Genomic DNA, 26,673 nt, shown 5'->3' on the forward strand with positions numbered 1-26,673 from the left:
TGTTATTAACACGGTGGTATGGCATTATGAATGACTGTTATTAACGCGGTGGTATGGCATTATGAATGACTGTTATTAACACGGTGGTATGGCATTATAAATGACTGTTATTAACACGGTGGTATGGCATTATGAATGACTGTTATTAACACGGTGGTATGGCATTATGAATGACTGTTATTAACACGGTGGTATGGCATTATGAATGACTGTTATTAACACGGTGGTATGGCATTATGAATGACTGTTATTAACACGGTGGTATGGCATTATGAATGACTGTTATTAACACGGTGGTATGGCATTATGAATGACTGTTATTAACACGGTGGTATGGCATTATGAATGACTGTTATTAACACGGTGGTATGGCATTATGAATGACTGTTATTAACACGGTGGTATGGCATTATGAATGACTGTTATTAACACGGTGGTATGGCATTATGAATGACTGTTATTAACACGGTGGTATGGCATTATGAATGACTGTTATTCATACGGTGGTATGGCATTATGAATGACTGTTATTAACACGGTGGTATGGCATTATGAATGCCTGTTATTAACACGGTGGTATGGCATTATGAATGACTGTTATTAACACGGTGGTATGGCATTATGAATGACTGTTATTAACACGGTGGTATGGCATTATGAATGACTGTTATTAACACGGTGGTATGGCATTATGAATGACTGTTATTAACACGGTGGTATGGCATTATGAATGACTGTTATTAACACGGTGGTATGGCATTATGAATGACTGTTAATCAGAGCCAAAAACCAGGATCACTTCATAATGAAGGCTTTCACTTTGGCTTTGACTTAAATACGTATGTGTGTGACCGTGTGTGTGTGTGACCAGGTAATACTGTCCCCAGGTAATACTGTCCCCCAGATCAAAAATACATCTAAGTGGGATGATTTGATGTTTCACAGAGAGAGCATTTTTCTACTGTATCAGTATGTCTCTCAAGCATACGGATGTCTCAATCTGTGTGTGTGCATTCCTCCTGCACACATTATTGAGCTTTCAAAAGAGGAGCTCAGGTCTGAACTGAATCCATGTTCTGAGGCCATGCTATGCTAGAGACACGGCGTCCAGCAGCATAGGCAGGGTCAGAGGTGAGGGGTCAGTCATTGATGTACCTGTGGGCAGGCTGAGACAAGCTTGCCTGCCTCCTGTACGGCTGCCTGTCTCTCTCTCCAGCACAGGTGGTCCTCACTCTGTCAGCACAGTTATTTGGGCCCTTAAAGGTCATTGGAAGGTGATCTGAAGTCTTGAGTGGTTTGTGAAAACCATCAATTACAGTGACCACACAGTCATTCATATTTGCTCAGGATAAAGATTCATAGATGAAATTAGACCCAAATCAATAGCAAAATTAGAGCATGGATTTTAACTGCCTCGACTAGTCTGTGTCAAATGTTTTTGAATAGCACCTAAAGCTTCTTACGGATCATTGGGACGCTAGCGTCTCACCTCGACAACATCCTGTGAAATTGCAGAGCGCGAAATTTAAACATTCATGAAAATACAAGTGTCATACATCATTTAAAAGCTTAACTTCTTGTTAATCCAGCCGCTTCATCAGATTTCATAAAGGCTTTACGGCGAAAGCACACCATGCGATTATCTGAGGACAGTGCCCCGCCCACAAAAGCATTACATATATTTCCAACCAAGCAGATGCTTCACTGTTACGGCTCTCGTTGGTGGTATGAAGAGTGGACCAAGGCGCGGCGTGGTAAGTGTTCATGATTCATTTATTTCAAAAACACTCAAACAAAATAACAAACGTGAAAACTAAATAAGGCAGTGACTCAGCCCCTGTAATAGGGTTAGAGGCAGAGAATCCCAGTGGAGAGAGGGGAACCGGCCAGGCAGAGACAGCAAGGGCGGTTCGTTGCTCCAGAGCCTTTCCATTCACCTTCACACTCCTGGGCCAGACTACACTCAATCGTATGACCTACTGAAGAGATGAGTCTTCAATAAGTCTTCAATAAAGACTTAAAGGTTGCGTCTCTCACATGGGTAGGCAGACCATTCCATAAAAATGGAGATCTATAGGAGAAAACCCTGCCTCCAGCTGTTTGCTTAGCAATTCTAGGGACAATTAGGAGGCCTGCGTCTTGTGACCGTAGCGTACGTGTAGGTATGTACGGCAGGACCAACTCGGAAAGTTGGATTAAGGATAGGGATAGCATTAACCTCAGAGCGAGTTCAAAGGTCCACTTCTTTCCTGCTTATCTACGCTCGCTTTCCCGCTCTTTCTTCTCCTTGCTTCAACCATTTTGGGATGGAAGGTGTCCCAGAAGAGGGGAGGACGCATGGTGAAGTGCACGTGTTCGTGTGTGTGTGTGTTTTCTTGGGCATACAGTATGTTTGTGTAAGTGGGCTTGTGTTTCTGTTCAGCTGGCAGGGAAAGCTGTCGAGTGAGACAGTGAGAGGGCCAGCATGCTACAGCATGCCACTGCGTCAGGAATATTTTAAGCAGTCATCTCACTCTGGGCCTGTGTGTGTAACCGTGCGTGTGAGTTTGTCTCTGTGTTTTTAGTGCTCTTGCATGGTCATGTTGAACAGTATGCGTTCGTGTGCATGTGCCTCTGTTTACAAATTCACTGATGCATTTTCACTCAATGTTTTTAGCCCTAATGGAATACATGATGAAGTCATTACATGGGAACATGGCAGTATTCTGATGTTGACAGATGCAGCTTCCAATAAAAGAAACCAACCAACCAAAACAATAAAAGAAAAATGATTAGCTGAAGGAAAAAGTGATGTTGCTCTTTACCCAGTTGCTGTAGGGCATTTCCATCTAAAAGGAGCCATGAGCACCAACGTGTTAAGTTCATAGGAGCATGTCAAATCAAAACTAATAGTCTATATATTTTTTTAAATTAAGGCATATATACATGTTCCAATTATTTTCCATCCTAAAAATTAGGAATAAGCAAAGACTTTGATTTGTGGTCAAACAGATGGAAAAAGGGTCTTAGACAACATCTAGCAGGAAAAGTCTGACAAGGTATTAGAAATGCATCCATATTGAAGTAAAGACCCCTGCCAACTAATTTCAGCACTTATATTTAGTTTTGGAGAAATGATTTGCCTCCAGTAAGTTTAAGAAACATTGCCTTGTGCCTTGTAATTCCGTTATAAAAAACACACATTATCTTTCAGGTAGACCAACCAGTTAGTAATAGTGTTTTTACTGATATCAAGTTGATTAATTGTTAAGTGATTAAAACTTGTAATTCTTTTACCAAATTGGTAATTGAATTACTGGAAAATTGGAATTTGAAGGAATTACTGCAATTGAATTGACTACAATGGGAAATCCTAGTAGTCACAAACCACAGATGGGTCACCTGCTACTGTCCTCCCTCAACTGACATACTGTTATGTTCAGCTCATAACTGTTTTTCCCCCTCTTTCTGTCATCTGGGGGGGCCGCATAAGTTGTTTTTCGGTCCAAGTAGTGTAAATAAAATAAAATAAATATCTGGTTGGAGAAACGCTTTCATTGTAAACTTAAATGACTAAAGCCACATATAAAGTAAGTAGAAAAGACAATGGACCTATACATTTTAAAATACCGTAAAACGTATTAGAGAGAGGCTTCTATTTGAGTCACGTGTCTATTTCTGTAATTGCACACAGCTTTTGCTAATTTGCATAGTTAATTGTTTAATTCCAGTATTTACTTCCAGAATTGTAATCATTTTATTAATTTCCTTCACAAATATGTTATCATTTATACACTGTCACATTTATTTTATCATAGTATGCCTCTCTCTCAAAAAAAACAACCTTTTCCTTGACAATAATTATTCTCCTTTGACTGTGCATTTTCACCAGTTTTTCAATTTTTTAATATATGTTTTTTAATTATTCTTTTTTGGGGGGAGGGTTCTGTACTGTCGAAGTTGTTGACTGTTTTTGTGCTTGCCAGTTAGCTAGCAGTTCTCAGCTGTTAGCAGCAAATGGCTAGAAGACACTTAATGGCGATTAAAAAAAGATAGCTGCCATCATTTTTTTGAGTCGTTACTGAATTATTTAATTTAACAAATCAAACATTAAACTGCTTTAAAAAAATCATGGTAATTCATGGTAACCTCCGTAAACAATTCACTTAGACCCACTGTTTCTTTGAAACTGCCGTTTATTTGCTGAAATGTGTGCCGCTGCCCGGCTATTAAAAGGTACGGGTGGCTATTTGAGACTGCTTTTAATTGAAGTTTTACGGTACTGTAATCTTTGAAAACTAACAATCACCAAAATGAAAGGTAGACAGTCATGGAGAATAGAAAATTCCCAAAACATTAATATATCAGTATTGATTTTGCTATTATGTTTAAGAAAAGAACATGGAATTAGCTATGGCAAAATGCATAGAATTGCAGGAAATTACATTTAAAACTACAAACAATTCTCTACACCGCCTAGATAGGAGCCTCTAAATAATTCAGAAATTCAGCCTCACCGATGGGTTGGTCACGCCCATTGGCCTGAAACAGCCCCCGGCTGGGTGAGGCAGGGTGGGGAGTGGGAGCAGTGGCTTTCTCCTCTGTAGGTAAGGATCCACTGCAGTTTCTGGTTCCCCCCCAACCCCCCATTCCCTGTCTGTCAAAACAAATGAGTCCTCCTTCTACCCCCTGCTCCTCCATGTTGGCTTTCAGACAGCCCCCCTCCTGGTGCCCTCCCAGCATGGCCCCCTATCTACCCCATCATCCTATCCTCCTGACACATCTTACCTGCCGGATCCCCCTTTATCCACCTAAGCCCCAACCCTCTTCTGTCTGGCTGTCTGAAGCTCTTCCAACCACAGACAAACCACTAAACCAAACAGTCTGACAGCCCAGTCCTCACTGCACATGTCATATACCACAGACAAGCAGACAGAGCACTCCCCCCACCCTTACTGTCACACTGCAGACAGACAGCCGCCTCTCCAGCCACCCAGCCTGAACCACACACACCCTTACCTTCACGCTACGCCACAGACCACCAAACCCCTTTACATACATACCACCGAGACCGCCAGGCAGGCCCCTTTATGTTCCCCTACTCTCTGTCAGCCATCCCTCGCCACACATACCCTTAGCTCCAGAGCACGGCTGCAGTGCTGCAGGAAGAAGTCAGTGGAGTGTGGTTAGAACAGAGAGGCTAGGGGGAAGCGTGTCTGGACCTGACGACAGCTACAGTAACAGTTACACAGCCTGGAAACTAGAGACAGCACTACCGATAGTGGGTGGGAGGGGGGGGAGGGGGGGTTCAGAGGCTTGGAAATTGGAAGTAGGCTATAGCTGCAGTCTTTCATCTCTTCCTCCTGACTTGTTTTTTGAGTTAGCTCTGTTGTTTCGTGGGAACTATGGACAGATAGTGTTGCTCCCTATGGACAGATAGACCGTGTATCGAGTGATTATGTTAGTGATTATGTGTACAGTAAATAACGTTCTGGTTGTGTGTGTACGTGAGTCCAACTGCAGCAGATGCTGCTGATATCAGATAGTCAGTGAGATGCCGTTGGGCTGTTTTTGTTTCCCAGGCTTTGTCCTTTGATGATCAGTCTTTTTGTGTAGGCATCATGGCAGACAAAACAGTGAGCAGTGCACCCAGTTAGAACAATCCAGACAATTTAGGAGAATGGACAGCAACGCCCCCCCCCCCCCGTCCCCGTCCCCCGCCCCCGTCCCCCCCCCGTCCCCGTCCTGTACCACCTGGATCAGCCCAACAAGTAAACGCTGGGAGAAAGGACACCGTAGTGCTCATCCACACACGCACACGCACACACACACACACAGTCGCTCTAATAATCAGGAAGATGGTGGTTTACTAGTCATAATCACAGCCCAGGTGCCAATGACTTCATCTCCTGTCTGAGGCTTACCTGGCTCACACCTGTGTGTCCGTGTGTGTGTCCGTGTGTGTGTCCGTGTGTGTGTCCGTGTGTGTGTCCGTGTGTGTGTCCGTGTGTGTGTGTGTTGCACACCCAACTACTATTTTATACAAAGACTCTTTGTCCTTAAATGTCAGGTGAAACACAAAAGACGTCTGGTCCTGCTCTGACTCTCACTGACTCAACCCAGATAGAGATCACATACACACTATGTTGTGGCCAGGACACATTGTCTAAGAACAGTCTTCAGGGAATAGAAGTCCAGCTCTGTATAGTAGACACATCTACCAGATACAGTGCTATTATTAGGGATTACAGCAGGGTTTACTAAAGTTAGAGTAACAGCACTTCATAGGTGTATAAAATAGATTAACTACACCAGTTACAGTGCTATTATTAGGGATTACAGCAGGGTTTACTAAAGTTAGAGTAACAGCACCTCATAGGTGTATAAAATAGATTCACTACACCAGTTACAGTGCTATTGTTAGGGATTACAGCAGGGTTTACTAAAGTTAGAGTAACAGCACTTCATAGGTGTATAAAATAGATTCACTACACCAGTCACAGTGCTATTGTTAGGGATTACAGCAGGGTTTACTAAAGTTAGAGTAACAGCACCTCTCTATGTAATGATTCACTACACCAGTAGCAGTAGATTAACTTCTGGATAAACAAGCAGCTTAGACCTGAGGTTGAGGACCAGAGGCCCTGGCACTGGCCCTAGAGGCCTGCCTGGCTGAAGAGAGACGGACCACCCCTGGAGGGTAGTAGGGGAGGGTTCTCCTCTTTGCCCCAGTGACTGTACCCTCCCCTGCCCAGGACAGCAGGCCAAGTAGGTGGTTGGTTGGGGTCACCCCTCAAGAGATCCAGTGGTCACTGGTCACTCAGCACCCATGGTATACTATATAGTGACTGTCACCTAAAATGTTGGTTGATGCCTTGTTGAGTAGTAGGCTATGTTACAGTCTAGTATTGATATTCATGTGTTAATAATATACTAGTACTGTTTAGTGAAGTTGTTAGTTTGGGTCTGTCTGTGTGTTTGTTCAGTGCCTGTCTACGGGTTGTTTAGATTGCTGTGGTTTCTTTGGCTCCAGGGTGGTTTATTTGGTTAGCTATGGTTGGTTGAGGTTTTTGTGGGTAGTTTGGGTTTTGATGTAGCTTGTTTGGTTGCGTGTTAGTCCATGTGGTGTTTTGTGGGTTGTTTGTGTGTGCAAGTGGGGTTTGTGTGTGTGTGTGTGTGTTTGTGTGTGTGTTCTGGGGGCATTCTGCTGGACGAAGCGAGGTCCTGTTTACAGAGCAGGTCCCAACAGAGCCCAGTTCTCTGACCCTCACATTCCAGAACCACTGCTAATCGTCTCCGTCTGTGAAACACTTCACCACATCTCTCAATTCTCAATCTCTCTCTCCCTCTGTAGAGCCCCCCAACCCCTTATCCATCCCCCTCTCTCTCCCTTTCTCTGTTTATCAATTTTCCGTACCCCCTCTAACCATGTTTTCCAGTCTTTTGAGTTTGACACTGTTTTATTGACTGGTACACATTATGAGCAATATGCCCTCAAAGCATCCGCATAAATAACACATAATAACTAACAAGTAACATCTGCCCCCCTCCTCCTCCTCCTCCCTCCTGCTCTCTCTCTTTCAGTCTTTATTCTCTTTCTCCATGGCTGTTCTGGTTTTTCTCTGTGTTGTTGTTCTCTTCTCACAGTGAGCTCATTCTGGGCTGTGGTCATAGAAGTGTAAATTAGAACCAGAAGAGTTTCTTAAGAGTGAGGCACATATCCCCTCTCCTCTCATTCCCTCACCTTCTCTCTCTTCCTGTTTCTCCTCCCTCTCTCGGTCTCTCCCTTTGACTATTTGAAAGCATTCCCACTTTGAGAACTCCGTCCAGCAGCACATTTGGCCCGTGTGTGTGTGGGTCTGTGTTTGTGTTTTTCTCTCTCCTCTCTGTTTCTCTCCCTCCCTCTCTCTCTGCTCCACTCCACTCTGCTCTGCTGCTGTGTCCTCTGAGGCTGCTCTTGGCCAGGTGCAGCGGTTTGCTCACAGCTGCCTGACAGATGAGGTGAGGGGCTCTGGAGTGTCTTTTGCGTCTTCTTGTGAAAGCGTTTAGAGCCGGTGTAAACCCCAGTGTAAAGACTGGAACTTTACTGGGCCTGGCTGAGACCTCTCAGACCTCTGAGGTTGTATAGGCTAGGTGCAGGCTCGGTTGACAGTGTGTGTTCTGCTGCAGAACACATCACATATGTGTTCTGTGTGTTCTGCATGGTTTCACAGTGGTGTGTGTTTGGGAAGTTTGTATAAGATGTGTCTTGTGGATTGAGGTTGGTATGTGGCAAACTGGCGGCCTCTTTTTTTTGTGGACTGTTGTTTGAGAGTAGCATTTTGAGGAGATCTGTAAGCGAGCGTTGTTGGGTCCCGGCCATGTGAGCCCAGGCTGTCAAATCAAATCAAATTGTATTGGTCACATACACTTGTTTAGCAGATGTTATTGCGGGTGTAGCGAAATGCTTGTGTTTCTAGCTCTAACAGTGCAGTAATATCTAACAAGTAACATCTAACGATTTCAATACACACAGATCTATGTAAAGGAATGGAATTAAGAATATATAAATATATGGACCAGCAATGTCAGAGCGGCATAGACTAAGATACAGTACAATAGAATGCAGTATATATCAATGAGATGAGTAATGCAACATATATAAACATTATTAAAATGACTAGTGTTCAATTTATTAAAGTGGCCGGTGATTTCAAGTCTATGTATATAGGCAGCAGCTCTAATGTGCTGTTTATGGACTTTAACACACAAATGTGGACATGACAACACACACATATTTACAGAGCGGTCAATACATCATTGACAGGGTCGGTCATAGTTTGCATACTGAGTGGTTGATGGCTCCCATTACTGTGAGAAACACACTAGAGGATCCAACGCTAACGGCTCAACCAGCCCCACACTTTTATTATGGCAGGAGTGGAGACACTGTCCATTAGCAGACTGACAAACCAGAATAACATTGATTATAACCCTAACTCTGGCCCAGATACAGAGAGAGAGAGATAATTGTGGTAAAGAAGTAGCCTATTTTGTGGTGGATGGCCCAAGCGTAGACACCACCATGACATGTGTTTTCAGAGTAAAGCTATAAAACCTATACAGGGTTTCAGCCCCTGACTTTGTCAGTGTGTGCTTGAGTCAAGAGAACCACATCTCTCTTCTGGGCCGTTCCATATGATTTCAGTCCCTTTCTGACTGCACCCCTTTTGATTTGAACAAAACCTTTCATACATGTTTGCCCGTGTAGGAAGTGGTCAGAAAGGGACTTTTTTGGACCTGAATGCCAAAACATTCAGGAGATGGAGGTTCTCAAAGTTGACCCATTTTTCATACCCCACACTACCATGAGACATTCATGTCTTCATCACTGAAAAATAGAAACAGTTGAGTTTGATATAATTTTAAAGCTCAAACTATTCTATGCTTTCTTGAAAACAAGTTTTTAAATAAAAAAACGAATTTTCTAAGCATTAACATCAATTATCAAAAAATGTATAATAATCTCACAAATATTGTAGCTTTGACCCTATTTTACATTTGAGGTTTTTGTGTTGTGCCCGTCATTGGTTGACAGCATACTCTTGAATACAGGCTGGGCGTCATTTCAATCACAGAAATATAATTCATAGAATGGACCTATCCCTTCAGACCCCTGCAATTTAGCTGGTACACTATTGACATTTAAACTGAATTGAAACTTTAATTACTACCAGAAAGAAGGCCGCCAGTCCACCCACCATTAAATGTCAACTTGAATTGGAATGTATATTCTATTATCTATATTTCTATGATTTCAATAGGTTTCCTATGGAAGATTGACAGTTTAATTTATAACAATGGATAATAATCCCACTCAAGTCAATGTTCTTTGACGTGTGGACCTCCCACAATCTTTGTGGCACCATTTCAAGGCTGAAAACTCAACTTTATTCACATTTTAGTACATTTATCAGCCAAAACATGTCACCCACCCTGCATTTAAGACTGCTGTGTGTCAACCAATGGCAGGCACAAGATGATGTAAAATAGGGTCTAAGCTACAACATATATGAACATGAAAAAAATCTGAGTTGACCTGATTTTAGATAATTAACAACAAAAACAAATATATCAAATATAAAACAGTTTGACAACCCTGTTTGTAAGCTTTGAAATGATAAACACAGCCGTTATATGTTTCAGTGATGAAGACATGAATGTCTCATGGTAGTGTGGGGTATGAAAAATGGGTCAACTTTGAGAACCTCCATCTCCTGAATGTTTTGGCATTCAGGTCCAAAAAGGGTCCCTTTCTGACCACTTCCTACACGGGCAAACATGTATGAAAGGTTTTGTTCAAATCAAAAGGGGTGCAGTCAGAAAGGGACTGAAATCATATGGAACGACCCTTCTGTGAGAAGTCTGTGTTAAACAAATAAAATTAAAACCACATCTTTCTCTTTAAGTGGACTGTATTGAAATATATTAGCTACGGTCACTAGTCCTTGACCTACTTGACCCCGACGATTTGGTTTTAAGGAGCATGGTACAGTACGTGCCTGTGTAAGCACCATGGGTGGGTTGGTTGGCCCTGCCAGACTGTCACACTGACAGAAGGCAGCTGCTGCACACTAACTGTCACAGTGTGGGTCAATGGGCCATTGGATCAGACCACTCTGTTTGGGCACAGTCATTTGGTTAATTCTGGATCTTAACAGGTGTGATGGGTTCATTCTTCAGCCAGGGTTAAGATGAGCTTTGGGAGAGAGGAAGAGGTGAAGCGAGAGATATAACTGGGCCCAAAATGTGTCTTCTGCAGCAGGTGGCTTTTTGAAATGGCCCTTTAAATTAAAATCAAAAATCCAATTTTTGTTTTCATAAATTTTTACGACATAAACCATTTTGACTTTGTGGCTGTGGTAACTAGTGGAAATCGTTGTGCCTGATGTTCACATGCATATCTGGCCTCTCATCAGCTAGAATGGTCCCACCTGATCTTGCCCCCATCCCGACTGTTTTCCATCTTTTAAGAAATGTGTTTTCATTGTTAGAGCGGCCACTGGAGTATCTGGTCAAGTATTTGTATTTATTTATTTAACTAGACAAGTCAGTTAAGAACACATTCTTATTTATGATGGCCTACCTCGGCCAAATCCTAACCCGGACGACGCTGGGCCAATTGTGCGCCGCCTTATGGGACTCCCAATCACTGCCAATTGTGATACAGCTTGGAATCAAACCAGGGTCTGTAGTGATGCCTCTAGCACTGAGATGCAGTGCCTTAGACCGCTGCGCCACTATGGTTTAGGGCATATCTCACTCTTGAGTCTCTTCACTCTATTTCCCAGCTCAGGCGTAAATACACACTTAGATTGATAAGAGGATTAAGGTTAGCGAGAGATTCTGATTGAAATGGGTTTGGGACCAGCAACCCTCATCCTGCTGTACAGGGTGTTCACCAGGGGGTATGTCTGGGGAAGTGAATACCACAGTGGTGCGCCGTGCTGATTTCTACAGGACTAACCCAAAGCAGGGGGTTCATGTTCCAAATGTTTTTATGTTGTGAATGATCTAGGGTACCTCACGCTTTTGGAGTTTGCTCATGACCCAGAACCACCAAGTAAACAAAATCAGGGTTTGTAGCCAGGCCAACCCATATCATCTGTGACCCACAGTCTATTCAGTAAACACATTTCTTAGACGATTCTCCTCCTCCAGGGTATTTAACCTGATTAGACCACAGTAATCATGTCTCTTCACCTGACTGACTGGAACCCAACGGGGAGGGATAGTTTGGGATAGTTAAAGGGATAGTTTGGTAATTTGGCAATGAGGCCCGTTATCTACTTCCCCAGAGTGGAAGGAACTCGTGGATTTCATTTGTATGTATCTGCATCCAGTATGAAGGAACTTAGAGGTAGTTTCACAAGCTGCTAACGCTAGTTAACAACTTCCTTCAAACTGCATGCAGATACACACAAACTATATCCACAAGTTCATCTGTCTCTGGGAAAGTAGATAAAGGGCCTCATTGCCAAAATCCTCATCTACCCCCCTAAGTACCTAAGTAAGGCCTCCTGATGCATATACAACATCTTTACCTTCATCTCTGTCTTTGTACTGAGTCATGGTATTGGGTCCTTACCAACTCCAGACAGCCACTCTCTCTCTCTTCTCTGGGAGAGATCTGGCTTTTCTACGGTGGTCTGGAGTTAGGCCCTTGCGTGACGTCAGAGGCTCTGTAGAGGGCTGCAGCTTGAAGTCGCACGCCATGGCGTGTGTGTGTGTGTGTGTGTGTGTGTGTGTGTGTGTGTGTGTGTGTGTGTGTGTGTGTGTGTGTGTGTGTGTGTGTGTGTGTGTGTGTGTGTGTGTGTGTGTGTGTGTGTGTGTGTGTGTGTGTGTGTGTGTGTGTGTGTGTGTGTGTGGTCTAAATGCGTCTGAAATGAGGAGCATGTGATTCTGGCAGGAGAAGTAGATCAGGCAGAGATCAGGGTCAGGTGAGATGTTTTCACTATCTCTCTCTTCTCTCACTCTCTCCCCTCGTCTCTCTCTTCTCTCGCTCTCTCCCCTCGTCTATCTCTTCTCTCTCTCTGCTGTCGTCAGAGCCTCTGCTATCTGCCTGCAACGTGTTTCCCTCTCCTCTCCTCTCCTCTCCTCTCCTCTCCTCTCCTCTCCTCTCCTCTCCTCTCCTCTCCTCTCCCTCCCTCCTTCTGTCTTTCTGGCCCTCCCGTGCCTTCTCTTAACCAGAGGATATGTCGTTATCTGTGTTTGGTCTTTCTCTCTGACAAACACATACTTCCAGTATTAGCAAAGGTCACAAGCAGACATTTGCTGTATACTACAGTAACTTTACCCTGCTTATAAGCCAATGACGCTACACTGCTTCCTCGTTTTCATTCCTAAATTGTATTGGCCCTTAGGTACATTGATATGTGTGTAGGTTCTTAACTGTATGTCTTGGGGTGAAAGGGTGGCTGTATGGATCTGTTTTGGTAGTATTTATGATTGACTGACTGGTACTGTGAGTGAGATATATCTGCAGAGTATTCATGGTTATATAGTGCAGGTAGACTGAAACCTGTTGAACTCTGGTAGAGTCACAGAAAGTCACACTGAAGGTCAGTGAGCCATGTCCTACTCCCGTCTGCTACTGTTGATCTACAGTCTCTAATGGCCTGTGTGTTGTCCTCTCCTCCTGTCACGTAGTCTCTCTGAGATTTCCTGGCAGCAGCAATGTTTGCCTGGGCCCGTTCCAGTTCCAGGCTCTATGATGAGGGAGAGGTTAATCATTAGTCCCATGCTCTCCCTGTTCCATGGGGGAGAGGGCTATGGGAGCATGGGGTAGGGGACTACATGATGGGCTAGAGGGGCTGTGGGGAGCAGAGAGAGGAACTAGGGTAGTTTGGAAGTTCAGAGTGAGTATAGTGGTGTAGATTTAATTTCAGATCTAGCCTTGGATTTGATTTCATCCTCCCTGCTGTGTGACTGGTGCCAGTATCATAACGAGGTTGCACAATCTTTACCCAATGAACTTTCACCAGCAGCAGGGCAGGCTGCAGCGAGCTGTGTTTGCTTAAGAAAGCCAGACCTTGACCACCCTCCTTTACACCTTCCTTACACACAAACTTTTAATTGGTTAGCCAACCAGGAAATTAACTTGATACAGTATTAACAATCCTTAAAATAGGAAAGTAATGTGTTACTACATTGATTTAATAAATATTCTGCCAATACAGTGGTAGTTAATGTTTAATGTTGTACGCTCCTTGTGCGTCTCTGTGCCACACTACACTATTTCTATTCCCTTATAATTGGAAACAAAAGACACCTCTATTCCATTTCTATTGGAAGTCTCTGCAGTCACGGTGTAGTCTATACTGTAGCCTGGCTATTAGTTTACTGTAAAACCCTTTGGCTTTCACCACTTTGTCATTTTCTGTGTAATAGACTCTCTCAGTATCCTCTGTTCTCCTTTCATCCTGAATAATCCTTCATTCTGCACTGTCGTCTCTGTCTCTCTCTCGTCTCCCCCTCCTCCAGCCTCTCTGGTGGAGCTCCAGTATGTAAGGAATACCAGATACTTTGGGAGATCTTGAGTCCAGTCAGTGGATGACTGACAGGCCTAAGACCCGCCCCCTCCTCAGATTGCACCCTTCTCATATAAAACAGGATCAAGGATCAATGACACCTTTTTGTCTTGGCTCACTGTGCGATGCGTCACTCTTTTCTCTCTCTCTCTCTCACACACACACACACACACACACACACACACACACACACACACACACACACACACACACACACACACACACACACACACACACACACACACACACACACACACACACACACACACACACACACACACACACACACACACACACACTTATATATTTTCCTCTCTTTACCTCTTCCTATTCTGTCTCTTCGTCTCCCTCATAACTGTGTCTAACCCCCCTCTCTCTGTCTCTCCAGCCTCCATCCCGTTCTTTGCGTGTGAGTTAAAGGCGGTGACTCCGTACCGGAGGGGTTTCTTCTGTGGGGACCAGAGCATCACCTACCCCTACCTGGAGAGAGAGGCCATCCCTGACGCACTGCTCATCGCTGGGGGCATCGTCATCACTGGCCTCACGGTGAGACACACAACACAACACACCACTTACACACTGTAGGATCTTAATGAGTATATACACATGACATACTATCACCTCTTACACACTCACTGTAAGCAGACAAGAGGTTCACCAGAAAGTAGATGTATTTATGAGCCATTCCATATTTAGCCTTTATTTAGTCAGGTCATTGAGAAAACCTTATTTTTTACAATACGCTGTGAAAGCGTAGCGTCGTTTCTCTACCGGTATCTAGCTCAGCTTTTTTACGAAGAGGACTGATTCTAACTCTTGCTCCTCCTCTTCTTCCCCGGCCAGATTGCGCTGGGCGAGTGTTACCGGGTTCGTTTCCGTGAGGTGCAATCGCGGGCCTTCGTGCGCAACTGCTACGTGTCCTGCCTCTACAAGGAGCTGGGCAGCTTCCTGTTCGGCTGCTGTGTGGGCCAATCACTGACCAACATGGCCAAGCTGAGCGTGGGGCGTCTGCGACCTAACTTCCTGTCGGTGTGCAACGTGACATACGCCTCGCTCAACTGCGTCCCCGGCTCCTACGTGGCCCAGGTCACCTGCAGGCAGCCCGAACACAAGATGGTGGAAGAGGCCAGGTCAGTACCGAGAGGGACGCCTTCCCTATTCACACTATAGGGCCAAACTGAGCTGGCCTGGTTACACATCCACCATAGTTGCTGGAAGCGTGCAGGAAAGGACAATGTGAAAATAAATATCAGAACTAGCACAGTGCAGTTGTGGTTGGTCCTGTCATGTGAATCAAGCTTCAGTGTATCAGAGTTGGGCTCAATTTGAGCTCAATTCCTGTCAGTTGGATTGGATATGAGATTTTTCCATTGTTATGCAATCCTGAAAAGTCATGCACTGACTGGAATTGAAATGGAATAGACTCAAACGCCGCTAGTCTAGTCAAAGTGAAAGTCTGTCTTTGTGAGAAACTATTGGTATGAATGTTTATTACCATAGATTGAGATGGAGCAATATTGACACTAGATAACTGGGTTAATGAATGACATCCCTGTTATCCCTTTATCTTTCAGGAAGTCCTTTTTCTCTGGCCATTCCTCTTTTGCCATGTACACCATGCTCTACCTGGCGGTAAGTGTCACTGGCAATTGGAGACACACACACACACACACACACACACACACACACACACACACACACACACACACACACACACACACACACACACACACACACACTTGCACGTGCCTGTGGCGACAAAGAACAGCACACCTGCCAAGTAACGTTTATACACTTGAAGCCACCTGCTTTAGCTGGGATTACTACAGATTAGTTGAATGAAGGAAAGAATGATCTTTGACAGTTTTAACTTTCACTGTAATTATGAAAGAAAATATTGGACACTTTGTCCCTGTAGAGATGGAGTGCACACTCACTCACACACATACTCACAAACACTCAGACATTCAAACACACTCACATACACACATTGTACATGCAAACTCTGAGAAAGGCAACTTTTCAAAAGCCGTCCTGCCTGAAATGAAAAGGGAGAGGGAGGAAGTTTTCCACAGGGAACATGAATAGAGAGAGAGATGGAGAGCAGACAGAGCACTCCTTGTTTGGGGTTTGGGGGGGGGGGGGGCTGCTGAGAGATCGACAGGCTTCTTTCAACAAGAGAACCCCACTCCCCTCCTCCCTCTCTCTCTCTCTCTCTCTACTGGACCATTGGTGAGGAACACATTGTAGGGTGAGAAATGACAGAGGAAGACAAAAGCCCATCATGGCTCAAGCATTTGTTCCCATAATGTATTCATTCACATTCTAAATGGAATTCCTCCACTTCATTAAGTCTCCAATGGTCCGGAATATGACTGGAATAATCGCAAAACTATTTACGGGAAATATATATGAAACTCATTAAATTTCAATCTGATAAAAGGAAAGGATTCACCATTCAAAAACACACCCCCACTTATCAGAAAGGGACAGAGAGAAAGAGGGAGAGAAAGAGAGTGAGGCATTGAGAGCAGTTTAGTGTCCTGAGAAAAACAGGGGGCCTCATTCTTCATTCTGTCTCCTCTTCTCCCTCTCTCTTCTCCCTCTCTCTTCTCCCTCTCTCTTCTCCCTCTCTCTTCTCCCTCTCTCTTCTCCCTCTCTCTTCTCCCTCTCTCTTCTCCCTCTCTCTTCTCCCTCTCTCTTCTCCCTCTCTCTTCTCCCTCTCTCTCCCCTCCATCCCGTCTGTGGCTTCCTGGCGAATAGCTAGTACTACTACTGCAGACTGACTGTATCCTTTAGAATCCATGGGACCTGCAGCGACATGCAGCCAGGGCCCTGGGCCAGCTGCTGGGGTTGGAGGGCAAGAAGACTGACACCTGCTTCCAGTCAGAGTGAGCCAACCCCCCTAACCAGCTCCCATCCGGAGGAATACGTTCCACATGTCCCAGTGACAGGCCCAGGCAGCAGTCACCTCAGAAACAGCACCATGCATCTCTACAGTTAACCCCTGACCCCCCAGTCAGTCTCTGTCTGGTCCCTGACTGACACTCCTCCTCTACTGTAGTAATGATGGGGCCTGGAGGGCAAGATGAGATGGAGGAGAGGTTTATTAGGGTGCTGAGCCCAGTCTGGATGGACTAATGCCAGGTCCTCTTCCTCACCCTCTAGACGTGTGTGTGTTAACTGTGGTTAATGTACCATGTGACCAGATCACTGTGGAAAGAACGAACTACGTTGCAGTTTATGCACACACACAGACGCGTGCAAAAATGCATGAGAGTGCCTGCACACACACACACACACACACACACATTTCTCATATTTGAAGGTTCTGATCATGTGACGCTGCTCTCCTTCTCCAGTTCTACTTGCAGGCACGGTTGTCATGGCGAGGGGCTCGTCTGCTGCGCCCGCTGCTGCAGTTCCTGCTGGTGATGATAGCCGTGTACACCGGGCTGAGCCGCATCTCCGACTACCGCCACCACCCCACCGACGTGATCACCGGCTTCATCCAGGGAGGCCTCACCGCCTACTGGGTGGTAAGTGTCTGTCCCTCCCCTCCCTCTGGCTCTATGGAGCTGTGGGATTGGGAACAAATGTGTTGATGTATGATCTCCTATGTCAGTCAGGTTTACAGGATGAAATAATGTCAACCATGCCTGCCTAAACAATGACATGTCCTATCCATCTGCCTGTACAATCTGTATTTATCTATCTGCCTATATAATCTGCATTTATCTATCTGACTATACAATCTGTATTTATCTATCTGACTATACAATCTGTATTTATCTATCTGACTATATAATCTGTATTTATCTATCTGACTATATAATCTGTATTTATCTATCTGCCTAAACAATGACATGTCCTATCCATCTGTGTAAGGGCTGTCGCTCTCCTCCTCCTCAGATGAGGAGAGGAGAGAAGGATCAGTAGACCAATACGCAGCATTCGGGAAATAAGCCATCTCTTTATTTGAACACGACGATGGCAACACGAAAAACAAAACACTTACAAAATTACAAAACAAGAAAACGACGTAGACGAAAACCTGAACATGAACTACATAACTAACGTAAAACTCATGGACAGGAACAGACTACATCAAAACGAAACGAACAGCCAAACAGTCCCGTATGGTGCAAACATAACACAGATACGGAAGACAATCACCCACAAACAAACAGTGAGAACACCCTACCTAAATATGACTCTTAATTAGAGGAAAACGCAAAACACCTGCCTCTAATTAAGAGCCATACCAGGCAACCAAAACCAACATAGAAACAGATAACATAGACTGCCCACCCAAAACACACGCCCTGACCATAAACACATACAAAAACAACATAAAACAGGTCAGGACCGTTACAGAACCCCCCCTCAAGGTGCGAACGCCGGGCGCACCAGCACAAAGTCCAGGGGAGGGTCTGGGTGGGCAGTTGACCACGGTGGTGGCTCAGGCTCTGGACGCTGTTCCCACACCACCATAGTCACTCCCCGCTTCTGTCTTCCCCTCCCAATGACCACCCTAAAACTAACATCCCCTAAATGAACGGCCAGCACCGGGAGAAGGGGCAGCACCGGGAGAAGGGGCAGCACCGGGACAAGGGGTAGCACCGGGACAAGGGGTAGCACCGGGACAAGGGGTAGCACCGGGACAAGGGGTAGCACCGGGACAAGGAGTAGCACCGGGACAAGGGGCAGCACCAGGATAAGGGGCAGCACCAGGACAAGGGGCAGCACCGGGACAAGGGGCAGCACCGGGACAAGGGGCAGCACCGGGACAAGGGGCAGCACCGGGACAAGGGGCAGCACCGGGACAAGGGGTAGCACCGGGACAAGGGGCAGCACCGGGACAAGGGGCAGCACCGGGACAAGGGGCAGCACCGGGACAAGGGGCAGGTCCCGGCTGATATACTCAGGCAGATCCTGACTGAACGGCTCTCGACGCTCATGGCTGGCTGACGGCTCTCGACGCTCATGGCAGGCTGACGGCTCTCGACGCTCATGGCAGGCTGACGGCTCTCGACGCTCATGGCAGGCTGACGGCTCTCGACGCTCATGGCAGGCTGACGGCTCTCGACGCTCATGGCAGGCTGACGGCTCTCGACGCTCATGGCAGGCTGACGGCTCTGGCTGCTCATGGCTCGCTGGCGGCTCTGGCAGATCCTGTCTGGTTGGCGGCTCTGGCAGATCCTGTCTGGTTGGCGGCTCTGGCAGATCCTGTCTGGTTGGCGGCTCTGGCAGATCCTGTCTGGTTGGCGGCTCTGGCAGATCCTGTCTGGTTGGCGGCTCTAGCGGCTCCTGTCTGGCGGGCGGCTCTAGCGGCTCCTGTCTGGCGTGCGGCTCTAGCGGCTCCTGTCTGGCAGACGGCTCTGTAGGCTCATGGCAGACGGGCGGCTTAGCAGGCTCATGGCAGACGGGCGGCTTTGCAGGCTCATTGCAGACGGATGGCTCAGACGGCGCTGGGGAGACGGATGGCTCAGATGGCGCTGGGGAGACGGATGGCTCAGATGGCGCTGGAGAGACGGATGGCTCAGATGGCGCTGGTGAGACGGATGGCTCAGATGGCGCTGGTGAGACGGATGGCTCTGGCCGGATACGGCGCACTGTAGACCTGGTGCGTGGTGCCGGAACTGGAGGCACCGGGCTAAGGATAAGCACCTTCCTACTAGTGCGGGGAGCAGGGACAGGGCACACTGTACTCTCAAAGCCCACTCTATAACTGATGCGAGGTACCGGCACTGGTGACACCGGGCTGAGGACAAGCACATCAGGATTAGTAGGGGGAGAAGATACAGTGTGTACAGGGCTCTGGAGACGCACAGGTGGCTTAGTGCGTGGCGCCGGAACTGGAGGCACCGGGCTAGATACACGCACTACAGGGAGAGTGCGTGGAGGAGGAACAGGGCTCAGGAGACGCACTGGTAGCCTAGTGCGTAGTGTAGGCACTGTAGGTACTAGGCTGGGGCGGGGAGGTGGCGCCGGAAATACCGGACCGTGGAGGCGTACTGGCACTCTTGAGCATTGAGCCTGCCCAACCCTACCTGGTTGAATGCTCCCGGTCACCCGACCAGTGCGGGGAGGTGGAATAACCCGCACCGGCCTATGTAGGCGAACCGGGGAAACCATGCGTAAGGCAGGTGCCATGTATGCCGGCCCGAGGAGACGCACTGGAGACCAGACGCGTTGAGCCGGCCTCATGAAACCTGGCTCAATACCCAATCTAGCCCTGCCAGTGCGGGGAGGTGGAATAACCCGCACTGGGCTATGCACTCGTACAGGAGACACCGTGCGCTCTACTGCGTAACACGGCGCCTGCCCGTACTCCCGCTCTCCACGGTAAGCCTGGGAAGTGGGCGCAGGTCTCCTACCTGCCCTTGGCCCACTACCTCTTAGCCCCCCCCAAGAAATTTTTGGGTGTTACTTACGGGCTTTTTGGGCTTCCGTGCCAGACGAGTTCCCTCATAACTCCGGTTCCTCTCTCCGGTAGCCTCTGCTCTCCTCAGTGCCTCCAGCTGTTCCCATGGGAGGCGATCCCTACCAGCCAGGATCTCCTCCCATGTGTAGCAACCCTTTCCGTCCAATATATCGTCCCAAGTCCATTGCTCCTTCTTTTCCTGTCCCTTACTCCGTTGAGTTTTCCCTTGCCGCTTGGTCCTAGCGTGGTGGGTGATTCTGTAAGGGCTGTCGCTCTCCTCCTCCTCAGATGAGGAGAGGAGAGAAGGATCAGTAGACCAATACGCAGCATTCGGGAAATAAGCCATCTCTTTATTTGAACACGACGATGGCAACACGAAAAACAAAACACTTACAAAATTACAAAACAAGAAAACGACGTAGACGAAAACCTGAACATGAACTACATAACTAACGTAAAACTCACGGACAGGAACAGACTACATCAAAACGAAACGAACAGCCAAACAGTCCCGTATGGTGCAAACATAACACAGATACGGAAGACAATCACCCACAAACAAACAGTGAGAACACCCTACCTAAATATGACTCTTAATTAGAGGAAAACGCATAACACCTGCCTCTAATTAAGAGCCATACCAGGCAACCAAAACCAACATAGAAACAGATAACATAGACTGCCCACCCAAAACACACGCCCTGACCATAAACACATACAAAAACAACATAAAACAGGTCAGGACCGTTACAATCTGCCTGTACAATCTGTATTTATCTATCTGCCTATATAATCTGTATTTATCTATCTGACTATATAATCTGTATTTATCTATCTGACTATATAATCTGTATTTATCTATCTGCCTAAACAATGACATGTCATATCCATCTGCCTGTACAATCTGTATTTATTTATCTGCCTATATAATCTGTATTTTTCTATCTGACTATATAATCTGTATTTATCTATCTGCCTATACAATCTGTATTTATCTATCTGCCTATACAATCTGTATTTATCTATCTGACTATATAATCCGTATTTATCTATCTGACTATATAATCTGTATTTATCTATCTGACTATACAATCTGTATTTATCTATCTGCCTATACAATCTGTATTTATCTATCTGCCTAAACAATGACATGTCCTATCCATCTGCCTGTACAATCTGTATTTATCTATCTGCCTATATAATCTGTATTTATCTATCTGCCTGTATAATCTGTATTTATCTATCTGCCTATACAATCTGTATTTATCTATCTGCCTAAACAATGACATGTCCTATCCATCTGCCTGTACAATCTGTATTTATCTATCTGCCTATATAATCTGTATTTATCTATCTGCCTGTATAATCTGTATTTATCTATCTGCCTATACAATCTGTATTTATCTATCTGCCTAAACAATGACATGTCCTATCCATCTGCCTGTACAATCTGTATTTATCTATCTGCCTATATAATCTGTATTTATCTATCTGACTATATAATCTGTATTTATCTATCTGACTATACAATCTGTATTTATCTATCTGACTATACAATCTGTATTTATCTATCTGCCTGTATAATCTGTATTTATCTATCTGCCTATATAATCTGTATTTATCTATCTGACTATATAATCTGTATTTATCTATCTGACTATATAATCTGTATTTATCTATCTGCCTATACAATCTGTATTTATCTATCTGCCTATACAATCTGTATTTATCTATCTGACTATATAATCTGTATTTATCTATCTGCCTGTATAATCTGTATTTATCTATCTGACTATACAATCTGTATTTATCTATCTGCCTATATAATCTGTATTTATCTATCTTTCGGTATAATCTGTATTTATCTATCTGACTATACAATCTGTATTTATCTATCTGACTATACAATCTGTATTTATCTATCTGCCTGTATAATCTGTATTTATCTATCTGCCTATATAATCTGTATTTATCTATCTGACTGTACAATCTGTATTTATCTATCTGACTGTATAATCTGTATTTATTTATCTGACTGTACAATCTGTATTTATCTATCTGACTGTATAATCTGTATTTATCTATCTGTCTGTATAATCTGTATTTATCTATCTGACTATACAATCTGTATTTATCTATCTGCCTATATAATCTGTATTTATCTATCTTTCGGTATAATCTGTATTTATCTATCTGACTATACAATCTGTATTTATCTATCTGACTATACAATCTGTATTTATCTATCTGCCTGTATAATCTGTATTTATCTATCTGCCTGTATAATCTGTATTTATCTATCTGACTGTATAATCTGTATTTATCTATCTGACTATATAATCTGTATTTATCTATCTGCCTATACAATCTGTATTTATCTATCTGGCTGTATAATCTGTATTTATCTATCTGACTATACAATCTGTATTTATCTATCTGCCTGTATAATCTGTATTTATCTATCTGCCTGTATAATCTGTATTTATCTATCTGACTGTATAATCTGTATTTATCTATCTGCCTATATAATCTGTATTTATCTATCTGACTGTACAATCTGTATTTATCTATCTGACTGTATAATCTGTATTTATTTATCTGACTGTACAATCTGTATTTATCTATCTGACTGTATAATCTGTATTTATCTATCTGTCTGTATAATCTGTATTTATCTATCTGCCTATATAATCTGTATTTATCTATCTGACTGTACAATCTGTATTAATCTATCTGACTGTATAATCTGTATTTGTCTCATTCAGTCCCTATATGGTGGGATCTCATCTGGGTCAGGCTGAGCAGTATAACCAGTCTCTCTGGCGGTTGGGATATATGTCTTATGTTTGATGGATTCTCTTGGTTGCCTTTGTGTGTTTGACGGATAATGTTCCATCTCTATGTATCTGTGTTTGACGGACAGTGTTCCATCTCTATGTATCTATGTTTGACGGACAGTGTTCCATCTCTATGTATCCGTGTTTGACGGACAGTGTTCCATCTCTATGTATCTCTGTTTGACGGACAGTGTTCCATCTCTATGTATCTGTGTTTGACGGACAGTGTTCCATCTCTATGTATCTGTGTTTGACGGACAGTGTTTCATCTCTATGTATCTCTGTTTGATGGACAGTGTTCCATCTCTATGTATCAGTGTTTGACAGACAGTGTTCCATCTCTATGTATCCGTGTTTGACGGACAGTGTTCCATCTCTATGTATCTGTGTTTGACGGACAGTGTTCCATCTCTATGTATCTGTGTTTGACGGACAGTGTTCCATCTCTATGTATCCGTGTTTGACGGACAGTGTTCCATCTCTATGTATCTGTGTTTGACGGACAGTGTTCCATCTCTATGTATCCGTATTTGACGGACAGTGTTCCATCTCTATGTATCTGTGTTTGACGGACAGTGTTCCATCTCTATGTATCTGTGTTTGACAGACAGTGTTCCATCTCTATGTATCTGTGTTTGACGGACAGTGTTCCATCTCTATGTATCCGTGTTTGACGGACAGTGTTCCATCTCTATGTATCCGTGTTTGACGGACAGTGTTTTATCTGTGTCTCTCCAGGCCTTCTATATTTCCTCCATGTTTAAGAACAACTGTCCAGACCTGTCTCCCACCAGCATGTCTCTGGAGAGCCCCCTGTCCAGCCAACAGACCGTCTGCTAGCAACACCTGCCCCAACACACCCCTCCTCACCTACCTGGATGGATGGGGGATGGGAGAAAAGACAGAAAGAGAGGGAGAGACAGTCAGATAGCAGATGTGAGCAGCACATGGAGGGACAGGGAGGGAGAGAAGGTGTGTGAAAAGGAAGGGGGATGAGATAAGAGGTAGAGCAGGTAAAGAGCGTTCTAGCAAGTACACACATGCTCTGATGAATACGTCAAGACACGCACACACACGCAGTGCCACCTCTCTCTCACTAACACACACTACCATCTAACACACACACACACACACACACCAAATCACTGTAGAGTACAACCCGTCCACATGGAGATATGCATAGTAATTTTACAGATATTTTTGTATTCGGAAAATGACAAATGTTTCTATTTTTCAAATGAGAGTCGTAGATGAAGCTGCTAATGATAATGATTTGTTCCTGTTCTAAGTAGAATATGTTTTATATGTGATGGTGGTTAGTGGGCAGTGCATTAGGTTAGCTCTCACAAACACACGGTCAGTCAGTGTCTCTAAATTATCTTCATTGGTCGTCACTTCGTTGGTCATCCTCTGACCAGCCTGGATGATGATATCATCAGCTTGACTCCACTTCTTCAGCTTGACGTCCCCTGACTCTAATTCTGTGGATGTCTCATTGACGTCCCCTGACTCTAATTCTGTGGATGTCTCATTGACGTTCCCCGACTCTAATTCTGTGGATGTCTCATTGACGTTCCCCGACTCTAATTCTGTGGATGTCTCATTGACGTTCCCTGACTCTAATTCTGTGGATGTCTCATTGACGTCCCCTGACTCTAATTCTGTGGATGTCTCATTGACGTCCCCTGACTCTAATTCTGTGGATGTCTCATTGACGTTCCCTGACTCTAATTCTGTGGATGTCTCATTGACGTCCCCTGACTCTAATTCTGTGGATGTCTCATTGACGTTCCCTGACTCTAATTCTGTGGATGTCTCATTGACGTTCCCTGACTCTAATTCTGTGGATGTCTCATTGACGTCCCCTGACTCTAATTCTGTGGATGTCTCATTGTGTGAAACGAGACAGTCAGAACTGAACTGTTATTTCAGACCTCTACACGGAACAACAGAGCTGCATGGACTGACAAACCCTGGCAACCAAATAAGGAACAAGCACTGGCCTCGTGTGCCCTCTTTACCAGTACCCTCTCCATCCTTCACCCTCTAACTACACAGCAACTAGTAGAGAATGTCATGGACAAAGACAAAAGAGAACACTTTGTATTAAACCAAGAATCTTATCTTAACTTCAGTTACCCAGGAGTGATAGGGTGGAAATCTGCTTTGCCCAGGTTACGTCCCCTCCCCTTCACTCCCACGCTTTTCCATGTCTGTACTCTGTACTAACCACTTATTACTGTGTCTCAGAGGCGGAGCTATGACTGAACCCTGTAACCTTTGACCTATTACCCTGACCTCTGAGCTGCACCTTGAGTTATGCCACTCTCACAGGGGAGCCAAAATGTCTGCCTCGTGTTGCCTATGGCAGCGGTTCCCTGTATATTCCTATTAATAGCACTTGAATTACATAATGGAACCTACTCTGATAGTATAATTGATATTATATATATTTTATCTCAAGTTTGAATAATCAGTGTTTTATTTGTCTTAATATGTCACTCTCATACGGTACATGTTTTAGTTTTTTTCCCAAATGATAATTATTCAAATTGAATGTAAATAGATATGTCCTTTTTATAAACCACACAGAATTTCAAAAGTATTATTAGTGCCATTTTTGGACAGTTTTTTCACGTTTATGTGTTATGTGTCTGTGTTGTTGATCAGGTACGTAGAGTTGTTGTTATTGTCATAACGACTAGACTGAGCCAGAGCTATTATCAGAAAGCTATTTCTTGTTTCCAGTTTTGTGTTTTTTGTTTTCTCTGTGAATGCCAGAATGGCTGAAAATAACCACTGTACTCAAAAAACCAAACCAATAAAATGAATGTTGAATCTTTTGACCTCCTATTGTCCACTGATATTCCTTAAAATGTCTCACACACTTGTTTTCTTTCCACACAGAAACAATGTTTGTCATCTGACTGTTTATGTGCTCAACAGCGTAAAGAATCAGTTGTTCGTCAGGTGAGACCGAGAGCAACAAAAAATATTGAATTCTAAAGTCACAAGGGACTTCACCTCAAGTTTCTGACTGGGAAAGAACACACCTACTTTCTCCCTCCACCACCCCGCTCTCCTTTCTCCATCCCTTCTCTACCTCCCCCTCTTTTTCAATCCTTTTGGAGTGCAGCAGAGCGCGCTGGGCTTTTTGGGGATCATGCTGCCATGGCGATGCCTGGCTAGATAGTGGGCCTGGGAGGTGGAGGCCTTTTTATTTATTCTCTTTTCCAATCCACTTCCTGGCTGAGTGAGGAGAATAAAAGGCAGTTGAGATCAGAGTGAGAAAGGAAGGCTGCAGTAATGGGTGTGTATGGAGGTGAGGAAAGGGGAGGGCTGGCATGCAGCGGAAGAACGG

The 26,673-nt window shown here is 44.6% G+C and overlaps 1 protein-coding gene across 1 annotated transcript in view; it reads left to right on the plus strand.

The window, feature by feature from the left end:
- The window catches only part of LOC129828047 (phospholipid phosphatase 3-like), a 37,196-nt gene extending 11,041 nt beyond the window's left edge, over window positions 1-26,155 (plus strand). Inside the window, exons 2-6 of the mRNA XM_055889451.1 lie at window positions 14,437-14,594; window positions 14,892-15,178; window positions 15,623-15,680; window positions 17,411-17,587; window positions 24,051-26,155. Coding sequence (XP_055745426.1) covers window positions 14,437-14,594; window positions 14,892-15,178; window positions 15,623-15,680; window positions 17,411-17,587; window positions 24,051-24,152 — 782 coding nt within the window. The 3' untranslated portion in view covers window positions 24,153-26,155. The remainder of the gene's footprint in view (window positions 1-14,436; window positions 14,595-14,891; window positions 15,179-15,622; window positions 15,681-17,410; window positions 17,588-24,050) is intronic.
- Window positions 26,156-26,673: the final 518 nt, after the last annotated feature.

The sequence above is a fragment of the Salvelinus fontinalis genome, chromosome 2 (assembly GCF_029448725.1).
Source record: "Salvelinus fontinalis isolate EN_2023a chromosome 2, ASM2944872v1, whole genome shotgun sequence".
Classification (NCBI taxonomy): domain Eukaryota; kingdom Metazoa; phylum Chordata; class Actinopteri; order Salmoniformes; family Salmonidae; genus Salvelinus; species Salvelinus fontinalis.